The sequence below is a fragment of the Myripristis murdjan genome, chromosome 20, assembly GCF_902150065.1.
Source record: "Myripristis murdjan chromosome 20, fMyrMur1.1, whole genome shotgun sequence".
Lineage (NCBI taxonomy): Eukaryota > Metazoa > Chordata > Actinopteri > Holocentriformes > Holocentridae > Myripristis > Myripristis murdjan.
This window is the reverse complement of record NC_043999.1, coordinates 9,948,470-9,976,040: the sequence shown is the minus strand read 5'-3', so window position 1 is coordinate 9,976,040 and position 27,571 is coordinate 9,948,470. Positions and strand designations below refer to the sequence as shown.

General features: G+C 46.5%; 1 protein-coding gene across 1 annotated transcript in view; it reads left to right on the top strand.

Moving 5' to 3' along the window:
• Positions 1 to 27,571, top strand: part of gli3 (GLI family zinc finger 3) — a 105,542-nt gene that overhangs the window by 21,481 nt on the left and 56,490 nt on the right. Inside the window, exon 3 of the mRNA XM_030079695.1 lies at positions 16,158 to 16,403. Coding sequence (XP_029935555.1) covers positions 16,158 to 16,403 — 246 coding nt within the window. The remainder of the gene's footprint in view (positions 1 to 16,157; positions 16,404 to 27,571) is intronic.

The following is a 27,571-nucleotide window of genomic DNA, read 5'->3' as shown; positions in this document are numbered from 1 at the left end:
ATAAAGTTCCCGTTAACAGCGGGGATGGAAAGTAATTTACAGATACGCTGTCCCCGCCATCTTTGTGCCTCCCAGATAAGGTTTCATTTCAGAAACGGATAGGAGACATTTTCACTTACGGGCCCCCATTCTGGGACACCTGTGATAACAGCTTGTGGACCCCTAATTGAAAATGGGTTTCAAAATGGATTTTCACTTTTCTTCCTCCTCTCCCCCTCCGTTCCCTCCCTCATGACTGCCCCCACCGCCGCCCCCGTCAACACGGCGCCCCCTCCCCTCGCATCCCACCACCACCACCACCACCACCACCCCCGCACCCCGACTCCATCCCCTTTTTTTTCCTCGGCGTTCCCTTGTCGTTGGCGTAGGGAAGCAATATCGGAAGGACAGGGAGGGAGGGAGGGAGGGAGGGAGGGAGGCATGGGGAAATGGAGCGTCGGGAGCAGATCATCCCTCAGCCCGGTGTCACAGCTATGACAGGCGCGTGATCCGTCTTATTAATGAAATCATTGATCACTTGATGGGACTCATAATCAACTGTTTCGCCACTGTGTCCTGCCCCCTCTCCTCCTCCTCCTCCTCCTCCTCCCCTCTCATGCCGCCACCTTTGCTTTTCCACTTTTTCATCCCTCATTTTTTTTTTTTTTTTTTCCTGTTTTTGTACCACAGTGCCCCCAAAAAAGATGAACCGCTCTGGCAAATCTGATCTTTTTTTTTTTTTTTTTTGTTAACAAAAGGGGGGAAAAAATCTTTAATAAATATATAATTTTTAAGAGAACACCCAGGCTCTCTCTGACAATAAATGCTGACGAGTAATTTGGCATCAGAGTATGAAGTAGATCTGCTGAGGATATGAAAATGAGGATTCTGTGAAATGGTTCAGTTTGGTGCTCGATGAATTGCTGTCACTAGAGAGGCCGGTTGTTGTCTTCTGACCTGGAATCTCCTAACATACGATCCAACTGTGTGTGTGTGTGTGTGTGCAGCAAGGCTAAAGGTGATCTGTATTAGTGCCGTTTGTATGTTATGGGGACCAGAGGTGGATGTGTGGCTCCTGCACCAGGAAGCAGGGGCCCCTGTGTGTTACCCCGCTCTGGGCTCTGCCTGTGGGGGCTAATGAGAGAGGACTGATGGAGGGATAAGGGACCTCAGGGGAGCTCCGGCTGGCCCACAGGTCAAACAGCACAATGGAGGGGGCGTTATAGAGCCTGACACACAACCCCACACAGGAAAACTGGCTTTTAGTGTCAAAGCTCCCCGTGTATGGCTCACATGCAATATGTATTAGTTGAAAGAGACAGAAGAAAATGTATATTTAAACGCAAAAGGGCTGTTTTTAATGTAGAATGATTGGCTGCCAACATAAGACACTAGTTATGATGTCTTAGAGATATATAGAGGTATAGCATATCAAAGCTACCTGTAGATTAGGGTTCATGAAGTCACACTGGCCCGCATACACACACACACACACACACACACGCACAGTGGATATGCTTGCCCTACACTGGTGAGCCAGAGCCATTTCATGGACGCCTGCACTGAAGGCAATTTCCTGCAGCAGCGGGGCGACAGGAGTTGGCAGAGCCACCTCGCAGGGGCCTAAGGCGCGGGATTAGCTTAGCCTGACTGCTACCTAGGGCGGAGGGGCCCTCAGCTGCCCAGCCCACTCCGTCCCAGCCTGGCCTGGCCTCTCTGTCTCTCTGGCACACTCCTGCACGCCCTGATCTGCCTACTGGAGCTCAAACTGCTCCTTCACTTCTGGAAGCTACATGTAAGCCACTGCCTCAAGACTTTTGCATTCGGCAGAGATGCCCCCCAGAATTCAGCTGTGGTGGAATTGCAATGCACATTTGCCTTTATCAGTGTTCAGCCTGCCCGTTTGCTATGGCAAAATTAAGCTGTTTAGCTGTTACAGTGGTTGTTCCTCCTAATCTGGTTGATGGCATTTTAAAAAATAGCCCTTAAATATGCCCTATGTAAAACTGCAAAGGGTTAGTTAAAGTGACCCTTTAGACTTAACTGACAAAAAGCATGCACTGAACCTGTAATTTATTAGTGACTCAGAGCAATGATGAGAACCATGTAGACTCTACCATTAAATTCAGTTTTGCATGGTGCACCTTTAATTTGCTTAGAGTTTAATGACGTGCGCTGACTAGATACTGACTTCAGTTCAACTACTAAGTTGTAGATGTTTAATTCTAATCTGTTGTGAGAGTTCATGCTGGTCATCACAATGGCACTTCAGAAGAGCCTGAGGTCATTTTCACTGGCATGCTGAGAGCCAGAGAGGTCTGGGAGTCAGAGGTGACACGGGTCAGAGACGAGGCTGTGAACCAACAACCAGCCTCACAAAGACAAATCAGCCTGCCCTGTGTGAGAGGAGTGGGGTAAGTCAGGCGGCCCGGCCCTGCGGCATCACTGCAGCCCCCACGACTCTGCTGGCCCTCGCTGCTACCAGAGAGGGAGGCACAGGGTCGGCCAGGGCCCCCATATACTCATAAACCCATAAAGTGGGGAAACAGTAGTTGATTATTCTGCCACGCTGTCCATTTGTCGGTAGGCATTAGCGGCCTCCCTCCCGCCAGGAGGAACAAAGCAGGAGTGTCTTGACCCTGCCAGGAGAATTTATTGTGGTGTGTTCCTCACTGCATCCTCTCTGTTTTCCTCACTCGCTCATGCCTCCTTACCTCAGTTGGGTTCTTGTTGAATGGGACGCAGAGGATGGAGTAGCAACTAGTCGCCTTCCCATTGGGGTTTGTGTTTATGTGAGAGAATGGCTGTGCTGGAGGAGGATGAGGTCAGGGTACCTGCAGCTGAGCTAAGCTTTCACATAGCTTGATAGATTCTTAATATGTAAAGGAAATTAAGATTAATAAAATGCATTACAAGCTGATTGATATTTTCTGCATGAGGCAGTTTGTGCACTTGTTTTCAGTTGAATCCCTTATTTATACACTCAATTCATAAAAATGCATTAAACCTTTTAGACTGTGTAACTTGGCTTGCTGATGTGCATGCCACAGTTGCTGAAGATTTAGAGCTTCTACATTTTGTTATGCCAAAATAATTTGTTTGGATATACAGAATGCTGTATGCAGAGTGCAGCGCAAAGACAGTTAACGCAAGTATAGCAGGAAAATTTTCAAATGAAACTGAGAATATCCAACTATCCTTGTATACTACCTCATCTGAAAGTATAGAAATAAATACTTTGTGTGTATAATCCCTTTTATAAATACAATAGACAGATAGCTTATGAAAAAGGTGTCCATTTTGCATGTTTTAGACCCCCCCTTTTTTTTTTTTACTTGCAAATAAAATTAGAAGTTAACTTTTCATGTCAACATTACTGAGCAGACTGACATTTAAATTAATGTCTGCATTTTGAAAAAAAAAAAAAGTTTAAGATAAAATTTAAAATGAAAATGATGAGACATTGTTATTTGACATTATTTTGTGCATTATCATTTTGTAGCTGAACACATCATTTGATGGCCTCTAGAGAACGTTGTGCTTAGTCATATAAAGTAATTTTCTTAAGTCATTATTGATAAATATTTGATTCATGTCCTGATAAGCAAAATATCCAAAAGCAGACAAGTAGGGTGCAAAAAAATTCAAACTCATTGGATTAAATCACGACATGCTTCCAGGTTTGGGGGAGCAAAAGGCCCTATACCCCCTAATCTCTCTCCTGACCTCCCCACCCCCTGGGCCTTGCCTCTCACCAGTCTCCCCACTCCCCCTCCCTCCTCCCCGTCCCTCTTTCTCCCTCGCAGTGCGAAAGAGGAGCCAGGATCAAAGGCCGTAAACCATGGCAGTGATTTCTGGTGATTGATTAGAAGCAGAGGTTGAGAAGCGGCGGCTCTCTCCCCTCCGTTCTTCCCACCCTCTGGTGCTGTTCGCGTACTCTCCCAGGGCTCTCGTAAATAGCTCAGGTTTTAAGTGTGAAAAGAGTTGCCACGATTGGCAGGCCGAGCCAAGAAACACATCCATGTTGGAGCGGCTTGGCCACTTTTCAGCTTCTTCCTCCTGGATGGCAGGGGGGTGTCAGTTGATAAGAACCATTTGTTGTCTTGCCTGGATCTGGGGAGGGACAGCGTAATCCCTTCACCCTGGTCTGTTCGCAGAACTGGAGGAAGAGAGTGGAGGAGAGGAGGAAAAGGGATTGATTTTCAGAAAGAGGGCATGCGGAGAATTGAACTCAGATGTGTAGCAGAGACAGGATTTGAAAGAAACATTCTACTTGCGGGGAAACAAATGTCTGTAGCTTACAGCCGAGGGGGCGTGCAATTTGAACTTGAGCAAGGCCTTCTCATGTTAATCAATTGCATAGCTGTCTTTCACCGTTCTGTCCCCCTCCCTCCTTCCTCCACCTCCTCCTTCTCCTCCTGCCCTTAGCCAAACTCAGCCTGGAGGCCTCTTGACAAGCAAGTGGTCATAAAGGCATTTTAATAGGCCACGGCCATGAGATTAATGCTTTAACAGAATTGCACACATGCACGTTTTTGCGCCAAGACGCAAATGCACATTCTGGTGCTCTCTCTCTCTCTCTCTCTCTCTGTCTCTCTCTCTCTCTCTCTCTCGCCCTGTCTGGTCTCACCTAGAGCTGCAAGCCTAATGATGTTCAGAGTGTGGGCCTCGCAGCGACAGCTCCAGTCCCGGGGAGATGTGTCTCATGTCAGACTTTGCACCAGACAGACCCCAATAAGAAACGGGTGGGGTTAGGTGGGGTGTGTGTGTGTGTGTGTGTGTGTATCTTCAGCACAACTGGAGCAAAGCCGAAAAACCAAAAGAGCCATTCTCCAGAGGTTTCGCGTTTTCATCTGTGGTATTTACAAAGTGACTGAACGCATTTTTGAGTGTCATGGAGTATCTCATTACTCTCGTAAAAGCTTTTATCCATCCACATGGCCTCAGATATGTACACATGCATTACATACTGCAGATGCATGCACTCAGTCATGCACGTGCACAGACACGCACGCACAAACTTGTTGTTCTCTCGCTTTTCTTTCACACTACACACACACACACACACACACTTGGGGCAGCTGGAGGATGGGCCTGTGATTATTAACTGTTTGGCGACCTCATGACTTCATCTGCGGTGCTGTCAGAGGCGACCCACATTACGTCTCCGCTCGGCTCAATGGGCTCTTTGTTCTGGCTTGGCTCTGGAGCAGCTCAGCGTGGGGCTGCGTGAGTCCGACAGCCCCACTGCGGCCCGGGAGGGAGGGAGAAGGATGGAGGGAGGGAAAGAGAGGGAGGGACGGGATGTGGAGGGAGATTGAAGTGAGAGAGGGAGATGGAGGGGGGATTCAGGAAGACATGGAAACTGAGAGAAGAAGAAGAAGTGAGGGATGAAGGGATGGATGAAAGCAGGGAATAAGGCTAGAGTTAGGCTAGCAGGAGATTATTAGAAAGAAAGTGAGATTGGGAGAGAGATAAAGAAGAGGGTAAAGGTGGGATGTGAAGAGGTAAAAGAGGGGGACGAAGGATGAAGCGAGAGGGGAAGTAAAGAACGTAGTCTAGGGGGATCCAGGAGAGGGAGGGCGGTGTAAATACCAGGCTAAAACCTGCAGGGAGCTTTCACCATGATAATGTGGTTGTGTTAAACACTCTCTTCTTTCCACCAAGCCCCATCAGAGCAGTTCATTTCAAAAAAAGGACACCAGATTATGAAGGCAGCATGTCAGCTGAGCCGCACCACCTCTCCCTGTGTGGAATGTGGGATTAATGGGAAAGTAATGCAGAGATTAGAGGAGGAGGGAAGCCCGGTGGCAGGGGGGAGATGGAGAGGAGGATTCCACAGGCACGAGTGACAGGAGAGGTCACATATGAGGAGAGCTCATTACTGACAGGGGAGAGCAACAGGAGCCAGTGCTCACTGAAGGCACCATACGGGTGTTTTATGCTATTCAGTATTACTCATGTGTACTTTCCATCACTTTTGCCCATTTTCCAAAGAATGTCAGACTCCTTTCAATGTTTGAATGCATTTTTCATACCTTTCATGCACTCATTTATTTCCATTCATTTCAGTAGGGTGAAAATCACTTTGCAGAGAGTTGAAATTTGCTGGAGATTGGTTACCCATCACACTGAAAATGCCACCTTGGTATATTTTTAACCCCTTACTGCCTGAATTTATTTACAATTGTCTACAAAAAATAAATTGTTTGTGCTTTTGCCTTCAAGCAGATGCTAAATTTTGCTTCCAATACAATTCTTGGTATGTGTGAAATATGCATCAACAGCATCAGTGGGATACATACACAACCTCGGCTGCATTAAGACTGGAAGTGGTTTGAGGCGAATTCACGACAATAGTCTGCAAGGGGTTAAGTTGCTTTATTGTTGTGTGGGCGTTTAGTTTAATGCCCACGCTGATTTGAAAAAGTGTGCATATCTTGTGGTGCTTTCACGTGCTGGTGGGAAGCTCAGACAAACTGGACTGGACAAGCAACAAGCAAACAGAGGAGTTGTGAAAACTGTTTCTTCCTATCAAGCAGGAAATTTGTTGGCCTGATTTACCCAATAGCACACGAACACACCATTCCTCTAAGTTGAAGATACAGAGACACCAACACAACAAAATGTCTGCCATAAACATATATATTTTGTGAACTAATTTCAAATGAATGTTAGCAAAAGCAGCAGAGAATTTTAAAGTAGGTTACTCACCTGAATGCATGAATGGAAAAAAAAGTAGGCAAATATCACAGATTCAGAGGTTGTAAAAGAATGGCAGAATGCTTTGGAAAAGGGTCAGTAATAATGTAAAGTGTGTGTGCCGTATAGTAAATAGGCCAAACCATGCAAAAACGCTGGTACATGGTCCTTCGAGAAAGAGATGGAGGAGATAGAGGGAGTGATGGAAGGAGGAAGAAAAAGGATAGAAGGAGATTGTTAAAGCAGAGATTCTGAGGAAAAAGTTGGAGAAGTAAAAAAAATCAAGAATTTTTTTTTTTTTTCCGTTGAATTAATGAACTTGCAGGAAGCCAAAGACAATACATGATGAGACAGAGAAATGTGGCTGTCTTCATTTGGATTTTAGGTATTTCACTGAGCCAACATGTAAGGGTTCAATGTTTTGATTAAAGATGCATTGACAAGACACATTTGGCTGAACAGAAATATGTATTTTTGGTTACATGATAGTCTCTCCAACCACTTGGCCAAAACACTGTCCAAACCTTTAAATTGCCTTTCCATTGCCGGACAGAGCCTCCTATGTAATCATACAGAGCGTCTGGTTCCTATTCCTTTCCCCGGTCACCTCTAACCTTCAGCCCCTTCCCAGCAGACGGCAGTTCGGTCTGTTTGGCCAACATGGCAGATCCTTTAATCTGCAGAGCTTTCCCTGTCTGCTGCAGACACTGTAATGAAGGGGTCCAGGTCTCACCTGTATTTTAAGGGCTCTGAATTACGCCTTGTTTATCAAGTCGGCACTCCCATCCATATCAAGGGACGGGGGGTGTGTGTATGAGGGGGGGCAGGTCATTGGATTTTGTGGCAGTCTTGGCCCAAATGTCAGCTATAATAGGATTTTAAGATAATAGGAAGGTGGAAGGCAAATGAAGATTGATGGGTCTATAAAGGATTCTTTGTGAAGTGAATTGGCACCTCTCGGTTCTTGAAGAAAAACCTGTGGAAAATGAACCGGTGTTTTCTAAATAATTAATGTGTCAAGGCGTTAAGACTGAAAGAGTTGATTTGATTAACCTTGGAGTATTTTTTTTTTTTTTTTTTTTTTTTAACACCAGGTGACTTAATGTGTGCCTGGAACAGCGCCTGATTGTTTCATGGCTATGGGAGCAGAGCGAAGGAGACAGTTTAGTTGTGTTATTTTTATGACATTTGGCTTGTAGCTTGGAATTCTGATTGTCATGCTCGCTGGTAAAAAGGCCTTATGTCTGAATGTGGCGGGTAAGAAATAGTAAGCATTACCAGCTGCAGCATCAAAGGCCCAGGCGTGCTGTTCGTTTAACCCAGATCCGTCACACTCATGCATAGCCCCTGATTCAACCTGTAATGCAGACATAAGGCAGAGAGCATTAGACTGAGACCAGTGTGAAGTTATGGCTTCAAATTAACTCCTAACACCTCTCTACCTGTCACAGGTCAAAGGCTACCCACTATTTCCGTGACAGTTTTTGGCCGGGATCGCAGCTAGAAATGAACTCCACAAGTTTACAACTAACAATAGCATCTTTACCTAGACACACTGGATGTCTTTTAAACCATGTCGCCTCTTTTTACTGAGCTGCTGAGCAGGTATGAGAGCAGATCAGCAGCAAACGAGCAGGCAGGAAGACAGCAGTGAAATAGACTGATCCAAACATCCAAAGGCCTAATCACTGGAGAAGAGAGAGAGAGAGTGAGAGTGAGAGAGAGAGTGAAAGTGAGGGAGAGAGAGAGAGAGAGAGAGAGTTCCAGCAATGGATGTTCCACTCTGGACTTAGACATTCACCAGTCATTGATAAACTGCTTAGCAGCAGGAAAATTAATGAATCCGGTCTGACTGGGAGAGGGGGTTTTTGGGGCCGGGGTGTGGTGGTGTGGCTGTTGGGGGGGGGGAGGATGGGGGGGTAATCCTGTTCCAGCTAAACGGCTGATCCCTCTCATTCCTTAGATATCAAATGTCAAAAGTTAAATTAGCCTGCTAGCCTCAGATAGGAGTTAACATGCTTTTAAACGGAGCGGGGGGCGGCGATTCCTGCCCCCTCTGGGACGGCGGGCAGGTGCCTTTGAAGTGTCTAATTATCCAGCTCCCAGTAAGCGCTGGCTAACTATCTTAATGGGGGCCTCTCTGCCTCTCTGCTTCTCTGCCTCACTGCGTTGCATGTATGCACACACACACACACACACTTGAACACAAGTGCTGGCATGTGTGAATCTATACGTACACACACCCAAACATACACACAGTCTTGCACCCGCATAATGTTGTGCACAAGAATGTTAAGGGAGCTCAAAACATGCTTGTATGTAAAGTTAAGGGAAACAGCTTTGTGATTTTCATTTTATACTGAAAGGTGGGAAATATCCACAGTGGCATGTTGGATTGTGTTTGATGTGCTTAAAATTACATTATTATTTTTTGTTCTAGTTTATCCTAACTGTTGGCTCTGTGCGTCTTTGCCTTGGCTGGGTATCCATTTCTCTTGGCGAGCCGCTCCTAATCTGAGTGCCACAGACTCGGTCCGGATCACTCTGGTGTCAGAAGTGGGATTCCAATGCTCAGGCCCTGTGGAAAGCTGGCCCACTCTGGTGTGGTGGGCAGTGTGCCTAGATCCACCCTAAAAGACCCACTGTCCCAACCAAGCATGATTCTGCCCTCGTCTGCCCCAGCGCACAATCACGTTACATTGTTACAGAGGTCAGCACAATAACTGACAAGTTACGGCTGATCATAGCTGCTTGGTGACCATCTAAAGCAATGCTAATTCCGTCTATAAGCCAATCAGAGCGCTAAATGGCATTTTTTTTTTTTTTTTTTGCTTTCAAGCCCTGATCAAATGCATCTCTTGGAGTTTGATTCCTCAAAGAAAGCGGGCCAAGGTGCCCTTTGAGTGAAAACCTTAAAAGCCATAAGTATCCTTGGTCAAAAAACGCATCAGTGCGCATTTGAGTGAGGGCTATCAGCTCTTTGACTGCAATGCTCATTGCTCCCTCACAATGTGGCCCTGATGAAACGGTAGTGGGGTTTCGGGCTGCTCTATGGTGGGCCTGTGCCCCTTATGTGTGAATAAGGGGTAGCTAGGGGCAGGCGGAGGCTTGGCACAACGCAACCCCGCTGTGAGGCTGATTTGAGGTGAGTGAAGAGAAGCCTAGCAGGCTTTGATTTGCCCCTCCCCAGCCCCGGGGCCTGGAGGCTGGGACTGTGAGATGCTGAGCCCTGGGTGTGTCCCAGCAGACCTCCAGCGGCAGAGAGTGCGGGCCGGGACTCTGGGCCGCAGAGCGGGGGGATGGGGCGTGGGCTGCGGAGAGCCAAATTGAGATGTGGGAGCCGTCGAATTGCCTCGATGAATATCGAAGAGAGCGTTTGTCGGCGCTGTGTGGGAAATCAGCAGCTGACAACAGACTGCTAACCAGGAGAGGGAATCTTCCTGACCTGCCCACTGCTTCTCTCTGCAATTAGCCAAAACATCAGTCACTCGCTGATAGTTAAATAATGTACCACCACGGATTCACTCTGCAGAGACAGAATCAAACAAGAGCGCAAAGTTAGAGGGAGTGAGTGTTATAATGTTTGCTCAAGTTTTGCACAGCTTTGACAGATGTTTTAACTGGGGAATGCTAACTATCCTGCACACAGATAGCAGGGGATATGACCTTTACAAGATTTGTTTGTCAAGGAGTTTCGGTAATGTCAGCCTGTTAGGCAGCCACAGGAAGCTCTGTTAAGACTCAGTAACCTTCACATAATGCAAAACTGAACTCTGCTGTGGAGAAGACACCCAGCTCCTGGTGGCACCGAGCCCAGCAGCCAAGAAGTTGATCAGAAAAATACCCCACACAATTGCCATAATCCTCTGCGCTGTTGTTGTGTTGTGATCGGTGGAGTTTGAGCGATCCCTCTCTCTCCCTCTTCTTTCAGCCTGCGCTAATCGTGAATGATTCCCTCTGTCTATAGTGCCAGTGCCAGGGCCGGTGAATCAGGTACATAAGCCTAAGCTGCTTGGAGAGGTGCTCTTATTAAACTCTAGCCAGCCGCTGGAATTTTTCTTCCCCCTCTCATTGTTAATTGGGGAGTCTTGAGTCTTTCCCGGGAGTTGATTTGCAAGAGAAAGAAGAAAGGAGCGAGAGATTATTGCACAGGAGGAGAGGAGCTTTGAAGAAGTGTTTTGAGATTTCACTGTGCATCCTCCACTCCTCTCCTCCTCGTTTACTCTCCATGCGTTCACCAGCCAAAACCCCCTTCGTGCCACTGACAACAGTGCTTTGAGAAGTTCGAAGGTGGAACACAACACATGTCTGAGTCTGGCTTTGGCTCAGAGGTGCAACAACACCCCCTCTGATGTTTAGGTTTTCACTAAAAGCAATCATGGGGGAGAGCGCAGCACTGTGCAATGGCCCATTGTGTGCCCCTGAAACACGCATGTCCCAGCTTTGGAAACTTCAACATGTTGGGGCCTCGAGGGCAAGTCAGATGACTTAGAGGCAAGGACAGATTGGCGTACAGAGGCACGCTGATCCTTGTTCTCAACCTCTGCCTCTAGAAAACACCAACTTCTTCAAAGAAGCCAGGCCAGTGTTTTTGTCTCCTTTCTCCTTTAACTTCGCCCCGTGTCCTAGGGCCTTAACACTCAGAGGAGGAGGCCTTTCTCCACATCTCATTATCTATTTTATATTTTTATTTTGTCATTTGTTGTATGCATTCCCTCTCATTTATATATTGCCATGTTAAAGGCCGTGCACAGGGCGTTCTCTGAAGGTATCCTTACCAGAGTTTTACAATAGAGTCCTTGGCAAGGGAAGAGGGGAGAAACCTGGGCATTAGGATTTAATGAGTGGCTTGCTGGGGGTGAAAGGGGGATAGAAAGCAAGAGAGAGAGAGCGAGAGAGAGAATGTGAGGGAGAGCAAAAGAGAGAGAGAGCGAGTGTGGTTGCAGAGGGATGGAGAGAGAGAGAGTAAAGAGAGAAAGAGCAGTGAGAGAGGGAGAATGCTGGAATGGAGCACCAGGTACCATTATAGTGGCAGAGAAAGCTCCTGAAATACTAGAGCTGGGGCGTGTGCTCTGATCAGGACGGCAGTGAGCACAATTACCTTCTTTTCAAATCCTTCAGTGACACTGCGGGAGGAAGGAGGACTTTGAAACTTGAAAGGCAGGAGCTCGCTTTCAACCTCAAACGCGAGCAGGAAAGGGCTCTGAAATTTGTTCAGTGCTCCCCATCCACCATTAGCTTGTTTCTTCCTCTCGCCTCCAGGCATTTAAGCGCTTTTTGAAAAGATGTTAAGAAATTCAATCACCATAGAGAGAGAGAGCGGGATAGTTCTTTTTTTCTGTTTTTTTGAGAGGCATGCTTTCCTCTGGTCCACAGAGGACTGGCCTGCTGCTTTTGTGTTGGGCTGAATAGACCTGCAAACTGGTGGAGGACTGGATGGGGCAACCATGGGAAAAGAGTGTGAAATAAAAGAGGAGTGAAAAATGAGGGAGGGAAAAAGGGGAAAGGGTCTGTGGGGTGGATGGTCAGGGTTGCAAAGGTATGGCTGAGTTCAACTTTTCAAAGTTGCATGAACATGTGTGCACGTGTGTCTTCCTTGATCACTCAGACATACAAAAATAATGGGAGAAAGATTGTAGATTTTTGACTTAGTCCTCCAATAGTATACGGATACACAAAGTTCGATGTTGCAGTTATAAGTTCTGCAGAAGAGAAACCTTAGTTGACATTCTTGTGAAGTCAATTGACCCTTGTGCCGAGTGTTTGTTTAACCATTTAAGGTGGTATGAAAAGAAATAATGAAGCCCCTGAAGGTGGTATATGGTAGAATGATGAACCCCTCTGTGGGCTTGCCATGGTGGCTGGAGGGGGATGGTGCGTCTGTGACACCGCCGTGATTGAACTATTAGTCGCTTGACCTCCCTTGGAGGAGAGAGACGTGGCTGAAGGCCAGCGGAGGTCACTGGGAAGGAAAGGAGGAAGAGGGAAAGGGAGAGGAAAAGAGAAGTGGGAAAAGAGGACGGCGAGTGAGAGTGAAAAAAGAAAGTAAAAATAAAATAAAATTAATAGGTAGTACATTTTTGAATACGAAAATAGTCTCAGTGTGTGATGGCTCATAATAAACCTAAATAGATTTGTGTTTTGGCTTCCTTCCTTTTGTCAGAATAACAAACCCAGTGGGGGCCCAGGTGCACCCACTTACACTCACACCTGTGGTCAGGTGACCGGTGTGTTTAAAATGACAAAAAGCTACCAACATAGCTATGCATTAACTGAAAAGAAAACAAAATATATTGCAGGGCACCATTTTGTATTATGTTTGGTAAATGTGTACTCTATTTTTGTATCTGTGCAATCCTGCTGTCCAGCACCTGCACCTGTGTTCTGCACCCACTATTAGCATATTTTTTCATTTTTTTTTAACAATTCAGAGGAGATGCTGATGGTAGGATGTGATTTTAGTGCCTGATAGCATGTTAACTGCTGCTGTCTCTGGGCACAATGATGGATCTGCTTAAAAAAAACACCTTCACCTTTATAAAGAATAAGAAAAAAGAGTGAAACTTTACTTTACTACTTTGGCAGTTTTTTCTTTCGATGTGCTAGATGTGAAAGAGCTGACAAAATGCAGCGCAGGCCTACGCCGCTGTCGTGTGCACGCTCTAACCTTAGCTGTGTTTGCTCCCAGCACAGTTTACAGTCACGACTTTCTTCAATTTGTGCGAGGAGATGAACCCAGTACAGAAATCCCTTTATGTTAATATTGCGCTTTGCAAGAGCAGGCCTATTAATCCAGCTTTAACCGTATAAGTGCCATTATTCCCTTAATAAGATCACCGGCTGTGCAGTATAGGATTAAATACTTATATCATAACTGACACTGTCATTTCCTGTGGATGAGCGCGGCTTCCCTCTCTGGCTGTCAGTTCCGCATTAAGACTCTTGGAATCTGCTGCCAGTGCTGCGCTGGGGCACGGCTGGCCCAAATGCAGGTAATGGATGTGGGAGAGTGAGAGGAATAAAAGCAAGACCCGTGGGTCGCTCCTCCTTCTCCTCCTCTCTCCTCTCTTTCTCTCGGCCTCTCCATCTCATTCTCTCTCTGCTTCATTCTCTCTCTTTATCTCTCCCTCCATGGCTGGTTCTCGTCTTCTGTGAAGTGGTACAGCACTACCCTCTTCAGTGCTTCAGGTAGTACTCTTTAATCTGGCCCTCTCCTCTGTTCCTAATTGGCAATTGGATGCTGTTGGGCTGCAGTGCATAGTGGGGGAGCCTTACCCAGCTAGGCTGCTAATACTGCAAAACCTCTGGCGCCAGCACAGAGGCAGTTTTCCAGGATCTTAACCCGGGCTCGAGCAATAGGGTGGACTGATCATCAGCACCCTCCATGGTGAAATCATAACCGGGGCTGATCTTGGAGACCACTAGCGTTGAGCTGATTAGACGATTAATCCGTTCAGTTAATCGATAGAGGTAAATCAATCATAATTTCACCGTTTTAGTGATTTCTGAAATACAAATCCCAAATATTTTATTTGCTGCTTGCAGTTTCATTAAGATCACAAAGATGTTACGATTTGCCGACTTTCCACTGTTTACATCATAACATTAATACTTTTGTTTGGCTGCTGGTAAAACTTAGGAAGCAATTTGAAGACTTCACATCGGGTTCTAATTTCCCGTAAGAATTTATCATTATCTCTCATACTTTATAGGCTAAATAATTAATCAGTCCACCAAAAAAAAAAAAAAAAAAAAAAAAAAAAAAAGAAAAAAAAAAGATCAACCAACAATGAAAATGATCATTAGTTTCAACCGTAAAGATCACTCATGGCAGCAACTAATGAATCTGGGCTTAGAGACAAGACCAGACTGTGGAAAAGGGACAAAAGAGTGTTTGATATGGTGTTTTATATGTTCAGGGCTGAATCAGCAGGTAGCATTTATTGAATCAGTATTAACTAAAAGTGAAATAAAACTGGAACGTAGCATTAGAGTGATATACCTTAGCTTTTTTTAATCATATACACTCACCATACACAATGGCTCCGCTCATACAAGAGAGCATTGACATTAAAACCCAGGGGTGCCATACCCAGACAGAGAATATGTTGTGTTCTGTGATGTTTCTGAATGAGCCTGTATAGTATCGCACCACGGCTCGGACTAACACCGGGTCAGGGGGCTTGCTGACCCCCATACATGTCAGATCAGAGGCCAGGCCATGGGTCAGGGGTCATGTCTTTGTGGTGGAGCTCAGCCCTTGAACTCAACTCCACATTTATCCCCTCTACCCCAGCATGCCAGGGAGCTTTCTCCAGGGACCCCATCTCCTCCTAATTTTGCCCTTAGACACACAGAGAGAGATTTACTTTGAGAACAGACAGAGAGAGAGAGAGAGAGTGAAGGAGCAAGAGAGAGAACGAAAGGGGGGGTGGGGATGATACAACCCATGAGGCCGGTTAATGGGCAGCTTGGAATGCAGGGGAAAAGCCTGTGTTGCCTCCTCCATGGGAATCCATTTCTTTACAAAAAAAGAACAGACAGAGCTGACCTTAAGAACAGACTTTTGGGAAACGCTCCCTTGTGCCTTCCCTCTGCAAAGCGAAGCAGTTGGGATTGTTTCGTCTGAGGTGTCCGCTCGCTTTTCACCGTCTGTCGCTGAACCCCCACATCTGGCTCCATAGGAGGCAGACCCTGCTGGATTTACACCCATAATGCTCAGTGGGTTGCAGGTGTACAGAGCTGATCTCCCGCTCCTCTTCCTTGCAAGTGCACGCTGCATGACCCGACTCGCTCAGCTGGTCTACAGGTGTAAAGAATATGTGTTCAGTTCAATTCAATAAACTTTATTAATCCTCGAGGGGCAATTCAACTTTTGGGCAGCAATCAAGAGGACACAGACACAAGCACAGATACAGATATACTGTGTGTGTGTTCAGAGTGTGTGGTATGAGTGTGTGCACATAATGGATGTGTACGCGTTAATGTGGAAGCAAGCATGTATCGCTTTTGAGTCCTGCTGGCCTCGACAGATTCCCTGGCCGCTGTTTTAACAGAGGTGTTAAACTTTTTCAAGGTCCAGTTCTCCAGTCTAACATCATTTGCGCAAGTGGGAAAGAGAATAAGGACACAAAGCGTCCTAATTCTCCTTCAAACTTGTGCAAGTGATAATAAGTCGGACAACAACAAGACGCTATGTGGACACTGAGAAAGCAACATTACCACTATATCAAGATCATTGTTTAAGACTTGTATTTTGAAAAGCGTAACAATGTAACTGTTAAAACAGCAGCCAGGGGATCTGAGGAGGCCAGAAACACTGTTTTGGGGTCACAGGGCTAGTGCACATTTACCGCACCTGCTCCCAATATCTATCCTGATCTCAGTTCATAATAGTTCTGCAGTCCATTGTTTTACTCATCTAAAACTGTAACATCTGTTCCTCCCCCTCCCCCTGTCTCCCTTTACCTCTGCAGAGGATGAGAGTTCGGGCACGCCATACCACCGCGAGAGGCGCAACGCCATCAGCTCTCAGGCCCCTACGCCCGGCGCCCCCGACAGGAAGCTGAGCGAGGAGCCCTCCACCTCCACGGAGGAGCGCCCCTCCCTGGTGAAGAAAGAGCTGCACGGCTCCCTGCCCCACCTGGCTGACCATGCCCTGCCCTACCGAGGCACGCTGTTCGCCATGGACCCCCGCAACGGCTACCTAGACTCACACTATCGTAAGTCTATCAGCTGCCGCCGTTAGCCGTGTTCGATGGAGGGTTAATTCCTCCTGGGGTGAAGAGGGCAGTGGGTCAGTCTGGCAGTGTGTTTTTCTTCTTGCTTGTCCTGTGTGTGTGGCGCCTTCTTGGTTAAAGTGTGGGGTCTACATGCAAACACTGTCGATTGATAATTAGAAGGTGAATCTTTGATGTAGCCTATAGTTTTTTGGGAGGAACATAGAGTAAAGGAGCTAGAAAGCTCAAGGACATGCTTGTAGCACTCCAACGCCGAGGCCAAGTTTCTCTCTTTACTGTAGGTGAGAGGAAGGACTGCTAGACGCTTGATTAAGTCTGACAGATTAGCCTCTCTCTTGTGCCTGCTCTCTCTTTTTACACATTCACACACGCTGATGCACACATCGCACACACACTTCTCTTGTTTTGCGCCTGGGAAGTTAGTATGAGGAACGGCCAGCATAGCTTCTTAATTCCCTCATTAGGGGCCTGTCTGAGCACAGTACTCCACTTTCCCTCATCAACACACACTTCAAAGCCCCAAAGCAGTGCCGAGTCAAACCTCACCACCCCCTACTCTCTCTCTCTCTCTCTCTGGGACTTGGAGACTGTGTGAGAGAAAGGCATGAGGGAGAAAGAGAGAGAAAGAGAGAGAGGCCAATGGAGACGAAGCCTCAGAGACTGAAGTGAAGGGAGAGCTGCTGTATCTGATATACTGAAGATAATTTGAGAAAAGGTGAGGTGGATAGTAGTTGTAGTCAGACTAAAGTGAAACTGTGTGTGTATGTGAAAAGAGAGAACAGGAGATAGATGATTGGAGAGTAAAAGGCTGATTAGGAGGTTAATTCACTGGCCACTGTAGCCTGGACTTACCCTGCAGACAAGGATTTGATGTGATGGCTTGTTTAGTTTGGTTAAATTGGCTCTGAATTGGGGCAGACAGAGTGGGACAGAGTGCTTTTAATCCAGAGGCTGTAATGAAAAGGCCAGGAGGCCCCAACCCTGTACTGTAACTCTATTTATTCGGCCACTTCATTAGCCACCACTCCCCTCTGCTTGGGTGCCTCCATGCCTCCCAGTCCTAAGAGTCACCAAGGTGCCTCCTTAAGGGAAAGGTTACTTAAAACCAGGCAGCGGCGCTTTGGACAGGACCCTTACAGGCAGAACATTACTGGCCATTACACCCCGACCCAGCTCAGCAACACTGCCACTTCTCATTTTATATATGTGTGTGTGGGTAGGTGTGAAGGAGCTCTGGAGGTTCCAGACCACTGAAGCCCCGGGGGAAACCGGGGTGGTGGGGGGTCACAGCGAGGCTTGGGGTCATGTGGAAAAGTCACAGTCTCAAATGGAGAGTTCAAAAGCAGCAGGAAAAGTCAAAAGGGCCGCAGAGCCTCAGGAGGCTCCATTCTTTCTGCATGGGGACTTTATGAGCCTGTAAGACTGCAATCATACAAGGCAGAGTGGAGTGCAGGGGAGGGTGCTGGGAGGGAGACATAGGTACATGGCACACACAGGGGTTTTTCTCTGTTACATTGTAGCATCCATGTTCCCAGAAACATGAGCAATACTGTCTTGCTGCTTTTGACTTTCCACCTCTGCTACAATGTCTAGTAAGGGATCAGTGAGCCTTCAAAGCCTGTCAATTTTGAATGAAAAAATGCAAGCCACATGTTTTTTTTTTCTCTTTAACTTCTATACAAAGACAATGAGCTAAGTACTTTGTTTTGGTTTGATTGGTTTGGGATTATCCACACCAGCTAGTGTCCTTACTTTCAAGTACATTGGTGAAAATGGCTTAGATTGCATTGATAATCCTCTATACAATTTCAGTAGATATAATGGATAAAGTAATCCTTTAAGATTGCATTGGCTACCATAACAGTAAAGGCAAAATAATATAAAGTGTAGCTGTCTTCTACAGGGGTTTCACCGATGGTTCTCTGTCAGTTCTCTGATCCTGACTCAGCTCAGGAAGACGTATGATCTGAGACACGAGTGTTTTCTGGGTAAAATAGCTTCTCCTGACACCAGGTGTTGAGGACATGCGGTGTCCCTGAAGGCACCGGTCCCATTCTGTCTGACTGAACCCAGGACCGGCGCTCAATCCCCAGTGCTCCAGCACTCTGGGGGTCAGCGGAGCGAAGGGAAGGGTTCCCCCTAAAATCCCCTCTTCCCCTCCTTTCGCTGCTTTGAACCAGAAGCCTGTGGCTCCACTGGCACTCCACTGAGCCACAAGGTGTGAAAAGGCAATGACTCCTGTTCTGGTTACTGGTCCCATACACTCATACACACTCTTACACACATGTGAACACACACACACACACACACAGCCAGCCTTACTCGCCCAGCGGCAGTCCCTCTCTATGGGGGCTCTGTCACCTCCTAAATTCATCCCAGGTGTGTGTGTGTATGTGTATGTGTGTGTGTGTGTGTGTGTGTGTGTGTGTGATGGAGAGGGGGACCTGAGCCTTTGTGCTGTGCTTGCACAGTGCACCACACCATGCAGCGGACAGCCAGGTAAATCCGATTACTCTTGGCGCGAGTGTGTGTCAGTGCTTAATGTGCCTAAATGCAGTGGCACCTGCAGCCTCCCCACACCTGGCCGATGGTCGTTAACGTGGCGGCGAAGCTCTGGGAGGCGTGGGAGTTGAGCAACGAGACGAGAGGGGAATAAAGGAGAGAGGGAGGTTTTATCTTCAGGGGTCTCTGCTCCTGGCAAATCTCTGCTATTCACCCAGCCTTGTGCTCTCCCACTCCTCTTAAGTCTGTGGCCTAAGACTGTGTTTACTCTGGTTTTTACACCCACTTCAGCACAGAAAAGAGGAGGCACTAAGGAAACATTGCCCCTATTGTTAGCATTAGCTAAATCGTGGTGATGCCTGAGTCTTAGCTGCTTTTCTTGGGCAAACACTGGATAAGAGTCCATATCCTTCTTACCACAACACTAATACATGGGGCTTTGCTGCGGGATAAGGAGAACGGATTGGGACGAGGATTAATGAGAGAGAAACCATTTTTTTTTTTTTTTTTTAAAGATCTTAATTGTGTGGAAGTGTGAATGGGATGCGTAGCGCCAACATCTGTTTACATTGTGCGCCGATTAGCGGGTCAGTGGTCCTCCAGCAACAGCGAGCCCACTTGCTGGCGACACGTCCCTGCCTCGTCCAAAAGATCCTCTTCTTTAAAGTGTTTGTCTCTCTCTTAAACACTTGCCCTTCTTTGCCAGACTAAACACATCCCGTGGAGGGACTTAATGCATATTCTCTTCAGTGGCTTTCGTGCGCGTGCTAAACTGCATTGAAACATCAGAAGACGTTTTGGTGAAAGGGAGGCGACTAGAGGGGAGTGAAATCGCTAAGCTTCGGAAACAATGCCTAAATATTTTGTTCCTTAAATGACATCCGTTTGGCAGCCGTCTGTGTGATACAGCGCGTCGCTACCCATAAAATGTGTCTCCTGGCTGCAGCGTCTGCCTGTGAATCCAGTCGTCTCTGGTCGTGCTCCTTTAAAAATCTAGCCCAGATCTGGCCGCCAGGGTCTAATCCTCAGACCAAAGCCTTGTTGTCCATGACTTATCTCTAAAACCTGGCCTGCTAAGCTTGAGGCAGTGGAGGTATGGATCTCTTGGCTGAAGGATTCCTTCATATATATATAACAATAACCCTTCTCTCTGAGCCTGGCCAGAGGTGACCACTACCCGGGTCGTACTGGCCCTGTATTCTCAGAAAGCTGGCGGGAACACTGAGCCGTGGTGGGGAACCAGCCCCGGGGTTTATGGTGTGGGGGTGGTGGGTGGTGGGTGGTGGTGGGTGTCCAGCCACAGGGGTTAAACTCCAGACTGCTGTGCAGAGCTGATCTCAGGTCTACTGGGCCGTAGCGTGGCCATCCACTGCCCCGACGTCAATCTGTCTGCCTCAATATCAAAATGCAGCTGACCACTGAACTGAATGAGCTGGCTGTCACCGAACTGAACGTGATCTGCACAACAATAGCCCCGGACTTTCTGCAGTTAATTACGGTGCTCTTTCATTGAGAGTTACACATATGGACCGTGTAGGACCACTCCATGTGCTGTAGCCTTGGAAGAAAGATATGTAGAGAGAGCAAGAGGGAGCTATAAAGAGGTGTGTGGAAAAAACACACTGAAAAAGTCATATGAAGGCTCTCCTGCAGTTGGTCTCTACTAGGGGTGTAACGACTCAACCACACTGTAAAAACTCAAAATCTTACCGAGATTATTTGTCTTATTTCAAGTCAAAAATGTCTTATTACTAGTCAAAATATCTCTATTACACTTAAAATAAGACATGATCACCTCAGAAGTAACTTGTTTTTAGACAGTTGTCTCTTGTTTCAAGTGAAAATTTGCTTGTTTCATTGGCAAAATTTGTTTCTTGTTTCTAGCTAATTTTCACTTCAAGTGAATTTTCACTTGAAACAAGTAAAAATTGTCTAAAAACAATTTACTTCTGAGGTGATCATGTCTTATTTTAAGTGTAATGAGATATTTTGACTAGAAATAAGACATTTTTGACTTGAAATAAGACAAATAATCTTGGTAAGATTTTGCGTTTTTGCAGTGCATTGCATTGATGCATTCATTATAACTATTGCCGATTCAACTGAATTAGTCTGCTAAAAGAATGAAATCAATCGCTCTGATTTTGTCCTTAACCAAGATGAAAGAATATGAATTGATTCATTCACAATACTTGTTCAAAAATTCTGTACTTCAATTGTCTGTTTTTTCACATTTCACATTCACATTCATTCACAAAGAAAAAGGATAGTCTTACAATATTGCATGCTTTTATTAATGGATGTAACATTTTAGTCGACTCGAGTTGCGTTTTACAAACTCAAGTCAAATTGAATCGCTCCAGCATGAAAAATTGTTCTTGAATAAAATCGCCGGCTCGTGAATTGCGAATTGAATTTAATTGCTCTTAAGCCAAAGCTTCACGCCCCTAGTTTTGACAGTACTGCGCTGTGAGAACAGGCTTCAATACAGGTTCAAGCGCTCTTCCCCAAAGAACTCGGGACTACAGAAGAAAGACGGGGTTGGGGAGACACGTGCCCGTTTCAAGGGCAAGTGTTTGTCTTTGTGATCGTTTCAATATTGGCTTTTTGAGCATGGCGGCACGGTGTAGTCCCCCAGTGGTGTGCCGGCATACAGAAGCCCGGGGCACACTGCAGGCAATGAAGAGGGATCCCTTCCATCCACCCACTTTCATCAAGAAAGAACAACATGGGCCTGCGCTCTCCTGTGGCCCCTTAGTCCAGCACACCAAGGATAATCAGATCATCCCCTTTTATACAGCTTATTAGAGGAATCTCATGCCGTAAAATAGGCCATATTCTCACATGCATGTGTCCTTTTGTAGCGCTTGATGATGTAAAGGGGGTAGGCAAAGTTTGAAGTGCTTCAAGAATGCACTTTTGTACCGTCTTAAGGTCATGTGGTACTCTGGTAACCACAAAGCCGATGCGTGTGAATTGAGCATCTCGGAACAATGGCAGCTCCAATTACAATGACAAGATTAAATTTGAAATGACTTAAGAAGAATTAAAGAGAATTTTCAGACGACTTAAGATGTTCAAAGAAGAACACTCAGCATTTCTTGGTATCATTCGAGTAACATCTGTCTGTGTTTTTTTTGGTGCGCTTTTCAAACGAGAATGGTTAATCAGTCGACTCGCAGGGGCAACGCAAGTCGGAACAATGACGATGTGCTGAAGTGGTTAAGGCTTAAAACGAAGATTTGCTGCGTCTTCTCCATCCGTAAGGGGAACCAACCCCAACAAACACCACTAGCAACAACATTAAGAACTATATTATAAAAACAGGAGGAACAATACTCGAGGCTCATGGGGGCTTCTGGTTAAAACCGCAATATCTTGAGGTTTTTTTTTTTTTTTTTTTCTCCTCAAGTCACCCTATAGTCTCCAGTATGATAATCACCACTGTGTGCTGTGAGTTATTTCATGCCCCATATATATATATATTTGTTTACTGAGTAAATCTCATTGCTCCTTTTTGTATTTGCATTGCTCCCACAAAGTGGTAAATATAAGCACCCTTATCCCTTCAGCCAACAACTCCTATCTTCTTCTCTTCTTTTGAGGGTTGCTTGCATATATTGTTCGACATGAAGAAGAGGGTGATGAACGCGACATAATTAAAATGTTTTACCAGCCTTGTGAAGAGTATTCATCCTTGCCCCCTTCCACTTATCTTTGGAGTGAGGAGAGAGGGGACGAGAGAGAGAGGGAGAGAGCTGAGGCCGAGGCTAAGTGAGACAGAGGGTTAAGAAAGAGAGAGAGAGAGCAGAGACGGAGTACGTGGAGAAGGAGAGGCAAACGGGGGAGGAGGGGGGGGGGGGTGTAACAAAGCAGAAAATGAAGAGAGACATAAAAGAATGGGAGCTCAAGGAGGTCAGGCCCATCACAGGCTTTAGTGTTGCCTTCAAAGATGCCTGGGACAGGTGGCAGCTCCAGACAATCTCGCACCACAGAGCAGCATCCTCTCAGGAGGAGATAAGGGATTCCTCCATCCAGCCACCCCCACCTCTCTCTCTCTCTCTCCTCCTCCACCTCTCCTTTGCTCACACTCTCCACCTCCCCCTCTTGCCTTTCCTCCCCTCCTCTCGTCTCAGGGCTCTCCCAGATGGGCTGCTTTGATGTGGCTCAGTGTGAGCGGGCGGCTGTAGGCCACGGGGCTGCTGCAGCGCTGCTGGGCCACTGGGCCGGCGTGCCGTTGGGAGCCGACTCGAGCCCGGCTCAATCAGTGGGGCTCTCCGGTGCCCAGCACTTTCAGGTCTCATTAAAGCGCTCCGGCAGGGTTAATCCTCTTTAAGGTTTACACGGGCCCCAGTTTGTCTCTCTGCCCAGGCTGAGGGAACCCCTGGGCACCACCTGCGTGACAAAGACTCAAATCACTGTGACACAAGTTCCCATCGTTTGTTGTCTCACTCCTTCGCTCACTTGTATGTTCTCTGCTCTTTTCCTCTTCCTCTACTGCTCTCGCTCCTCTTCCCGTGTGTATTCTCCCTCTTCGTTCCCTTGATAGTACCGAGCCTGGGTTGTAAGTCTTTTAGGATTATTTGGGTGGAATCTGTTGACAGGGGTGCAGTAAATGGATTACAACTTTGTCCTTGTTTTGGGATGCTGTGAGGAGGGAAAGGGGAGAGATCAGGAGGATGCGCTTTGAATAATGAGAGGGGCAAAGAAAAAGAGAGAAGGAGATAGCGGGATTAACCGAAAGAATTAGGAAGAGGATCCTGGAGTGAGAGAGAGGGTGAAAGAGAGGGTAAGGTGAAAGACACGCGGAAGGTTGGAAAAAGGGAAACGAGACAGAGAAATAGGGAGTTCCAGATGTTGTGCTCATAAGACCTAATTGGTCCTGAAGTGTTGACCCCGTCCTGGCCCTGCACACCCAGCAGCCATTTGTCTGATTGCTGTGACACTGGGCTTCCTCTCGGCTTTGCTGTGTGACACACTGTTTCCTCGACGAGCACAAATAATGGCCACGTACCTCTGGAGGCTTGAGACTTTGTCTAATGTCTGTCTTAGCTCAGTGGGAAACACAGGAGAGAGTAAACCAAGCCTTGGAAGAGACCATTTGGTCGAACAGTAGCCATAACAACTTCATCCTGCAGGGGGGTTTGTAACCAGATGACTTATGCCACCACTGTTTCCTACACGGTGTCAGTTTGTAATCAGAATTGCATTAACTTGAGTGGTCTTGGTTACTGATATTGACCTGCGGTGCCCCCTCGCCTCACAGCATGGGTCAGAATTGAGATGCTGTCCGGTGCCTATTTCCCCTGCAGTGTCCAGCCTGTGTTATTATATGATAGCCTGAATTGATTCAGGTGTATTAGCCTCACAGTCACTATCACACATCCACATACAGCCCCAATATCACCCGCATGGTGGCCCAGGGAGGAGCTGCACCATAGGGCTGTCACGGAGTTGCATGATATGGCTGTGACAGCGTCCCTGATATTGGCGTTGCTGATATGTTATATATGTGCCGCAGTAAAATCAGACTAATTTCTGTTTTGCATCCATTTTTATGATACGAGCTTTTAAAATATGTTTTAAAGTGCTATTTTGAGCATTTTCTGGACAAAATGACCAATTTCATTTAGTCTGTGATGTTAAATACTTAAACACAGCTCTCAATAAAGATCAGACATTAAAAAAGCATTTTATTTGACTGGCATAAATCACACAGAGGGAGCAGAAACAAATAAATGTAGTGAAGTCCTGGTGAGTTAACCTGAGGTTTAAATCAACTCCCTTCTCTCTGAGAGGTATCGCTGTTTGGAGAGAAGGAGATAGACAGATGAGAGAGATAAAGAGAAGGAGAGGGGGAGAGAGAGGTGTAGTGCAGTGTTTCAGCTACTAAACTGCTGTGTAAATCTCTCCCCAGCTGGGTGGGGGAGAAAAGGCTGGAGTCGGGGGTGGAGGTGTGGAGGGTACTGGAGCGAGGGGAGAGGGCCAACGCACAGCGCTTTGTTCTGCTCCCCAGCTTATCCCAATCTGGAGAAATTCACCAAATGTAGGAGATAGATTGGCGCTCCACAGAGGCCCCATGAAATAACCTTCACTCCCTGATCCACACAGGGATACAGGGAGGAAGGGAGGGGAGAAAAAAAAAAAAAAGGGGCATTGCTGGGGCTGTTGGTGCTGGGGGCCCAGGAAGAGCGGTGCGTGCTTAGCCTCACTCTGTAGCAATGCGAGGGTCCTTGCCCTGGCGTGCAATTTGTTAAGATTGACTCAGCTTGGTAAATGTCTTGCAGATGCTGGAGTTCCATTAAGATATTTGTGTGACTTATAGGGAAGGGAGGGGCGGGGGGGGGGGGGGGGGGGGGGGGGGGGGGGGGGGGGGGGGGTAACGGAGGTGAGCGCAAACTGCTTGGACCATACATCTCCGTCGTCATCATTCTGGCTTCCTGATTCGCGGTCGCTAAAAGCAGGGCTTCTTAAATGTTTTCAGATCAGTGGCCTGCAAAAGTATATGCATTCCACACGGGATCCCCACATGAGAACATTTCGGTGGAGAATTATTGCATAAAAGGTGGAAGAATTGCAATAACTACAGTCAAACCCTTTATCAGATCATCTGTTTAGTATACTAGTTATAATAAACTCACTGGCACAACGAGGTAATTTTCTTGAATATTCAGCTGCAGTGTACACGCCAATATGTATAGACATGTACAACTATGAAGAATAAGGACGGGCATTGACTGACTTGTTCAGTCTAGACAAACAAATTACTCTTGACAGTAAGTAGCAATGGAATGTGGAGTATATTATCGCGCCTAGGGTTGTGTTTCTCTTTTTAGCACTTATTTTCCCTTCTCTTCTCTTTCTCTTCTTTCTCACCATGTTGATTTCTTCACCCTGCATAAACCAAAGCGCGCATCTGAGAGTGCACAAGAGATAGAGGAGGCGAGGGAGAAAACGGCGGAAGAGAGAGAAAAAAATCTATTGATTTGCAGAGGAAGGGCAAAGTGTGATCTGCCAGCCTTGTGCATATGATGAATGGCAGAGACTGGCAAGCCGAACACTTAACATTCTTCTGTTATTTAACCTCTCTGCTCACTTCTGCTTCTCTTACTGTTGATCTTTGCTGAGTAAAGGCTTGGTTTTTATCTTACTCCTTCTCTGTTCTGGTGCCCAAGCACCTCGTACAGTAGAGAAAGCTCGGCACAGCAAGAACATTAGGCTAATTTATACAGCGGTAATTAGGCCATTAGACCTGAAACAATCTGGGACCCATAATTAAGCAAAGCGCTCCAAAAGTCAACAGCAACTCCCACTGAGCTTAGCTAAACAGTCGCCGAAAGTGTTATTTACATGTCCAAACAGCTTGAGGTCTCAGTGTAAGCAAACATCATGAGAGATGGGGTGTGAAGGGATTGATTAGAGGTGCAATTTGCCTCCACATGAGAGCCAGCCTTCCGAACCTCGCCGTTTTTTTTTTTAGAGCCTGCATGTTGCTCCGCTCAAGTGAGCCGCTCAACCAAACAGACACAGGTGAGCAGCTGTGGCTCCATCTCCTGCCAGCCAGACAATGGGGGGAGGATCAGTGTCACATTGTTTGCTACACTGATGGGAAGGTGTTTCAAGTGGGTTCTGTCTAGGGTCAAACACACCAACTCATTACCGTAATGCATATTACGGTAAGGCGATGCCTACAGAATTGGCATATGACAGTGTCCAGACTGAAACATCATGATGGACAATGATATGGAATGGGGGGTCGTCTTTCCATCTTTTGCATGGATTAAATGACTCATTTTTTTACTTGCAAAGTTTTTCTTGCACTTAAACTATAGTTGTCATTGTAGTTGCCCTCGTTCCCTGTCACTGCATCTACCACCACAGGTCCTGGCTGTGAACATGATAACTCAAATAATGTTTATTCCACTCCTAGAGGGAGAATCCTATTGATTTTGGTCACCCCGTGACCTTTTCTCTAGCACTACCATCGAGCCAAACTTTCAATATGTGAGCACACTAGCTCCAGTAATTTTTATTTGAATCTTTTCAAATTTGCTTTAGGACCCCTAGAAGTCGAACATCATTGATTTTGGTGACCCCACCGTCAAGCCAAACTCGGGTCGTTTCTGGGATATACCCCGCTGTTGTTCTGCACGTATCTACTTTACTTTATTGGTGCACCCACTTTCCCTCAACCCGTGTTGTCTGCTTCTACTTCAGATAGTGATTTCCTTTTTTTCCTGGCTTGACTTTCGACATCCCCCAGAGAAAGGACATGAACTTGCTTCACTCAATCAAAAGTGGCCATGTGGGCACATAGCCAAATAGTTTGTGTACATTAGGGTGCATCTCTGATCGCAGCTGCACCCCTTACTCAAAATGTAGCATGTCTTCATCTGTTGAAGCACCCCTCTGTGGAGAAATCGGTATCTGCCTCTTCTACGATGAATTTCTCCCTGTGTGATTGTTGAATGTTGATGCAGAAGAAAGAAGTCCCTGATTTTAATTGTGAACCACCAGAACCTGATTTCTGCTGTTTATGTTTTAAAAAGCAGGATGTTTTTGCTTTTATCAGACTCTACTGTACCTGCTATGGAAATATCTTGACGTGAAGTAGCATAATCTTTGTTTGGCCAGTTATAAACACAGCA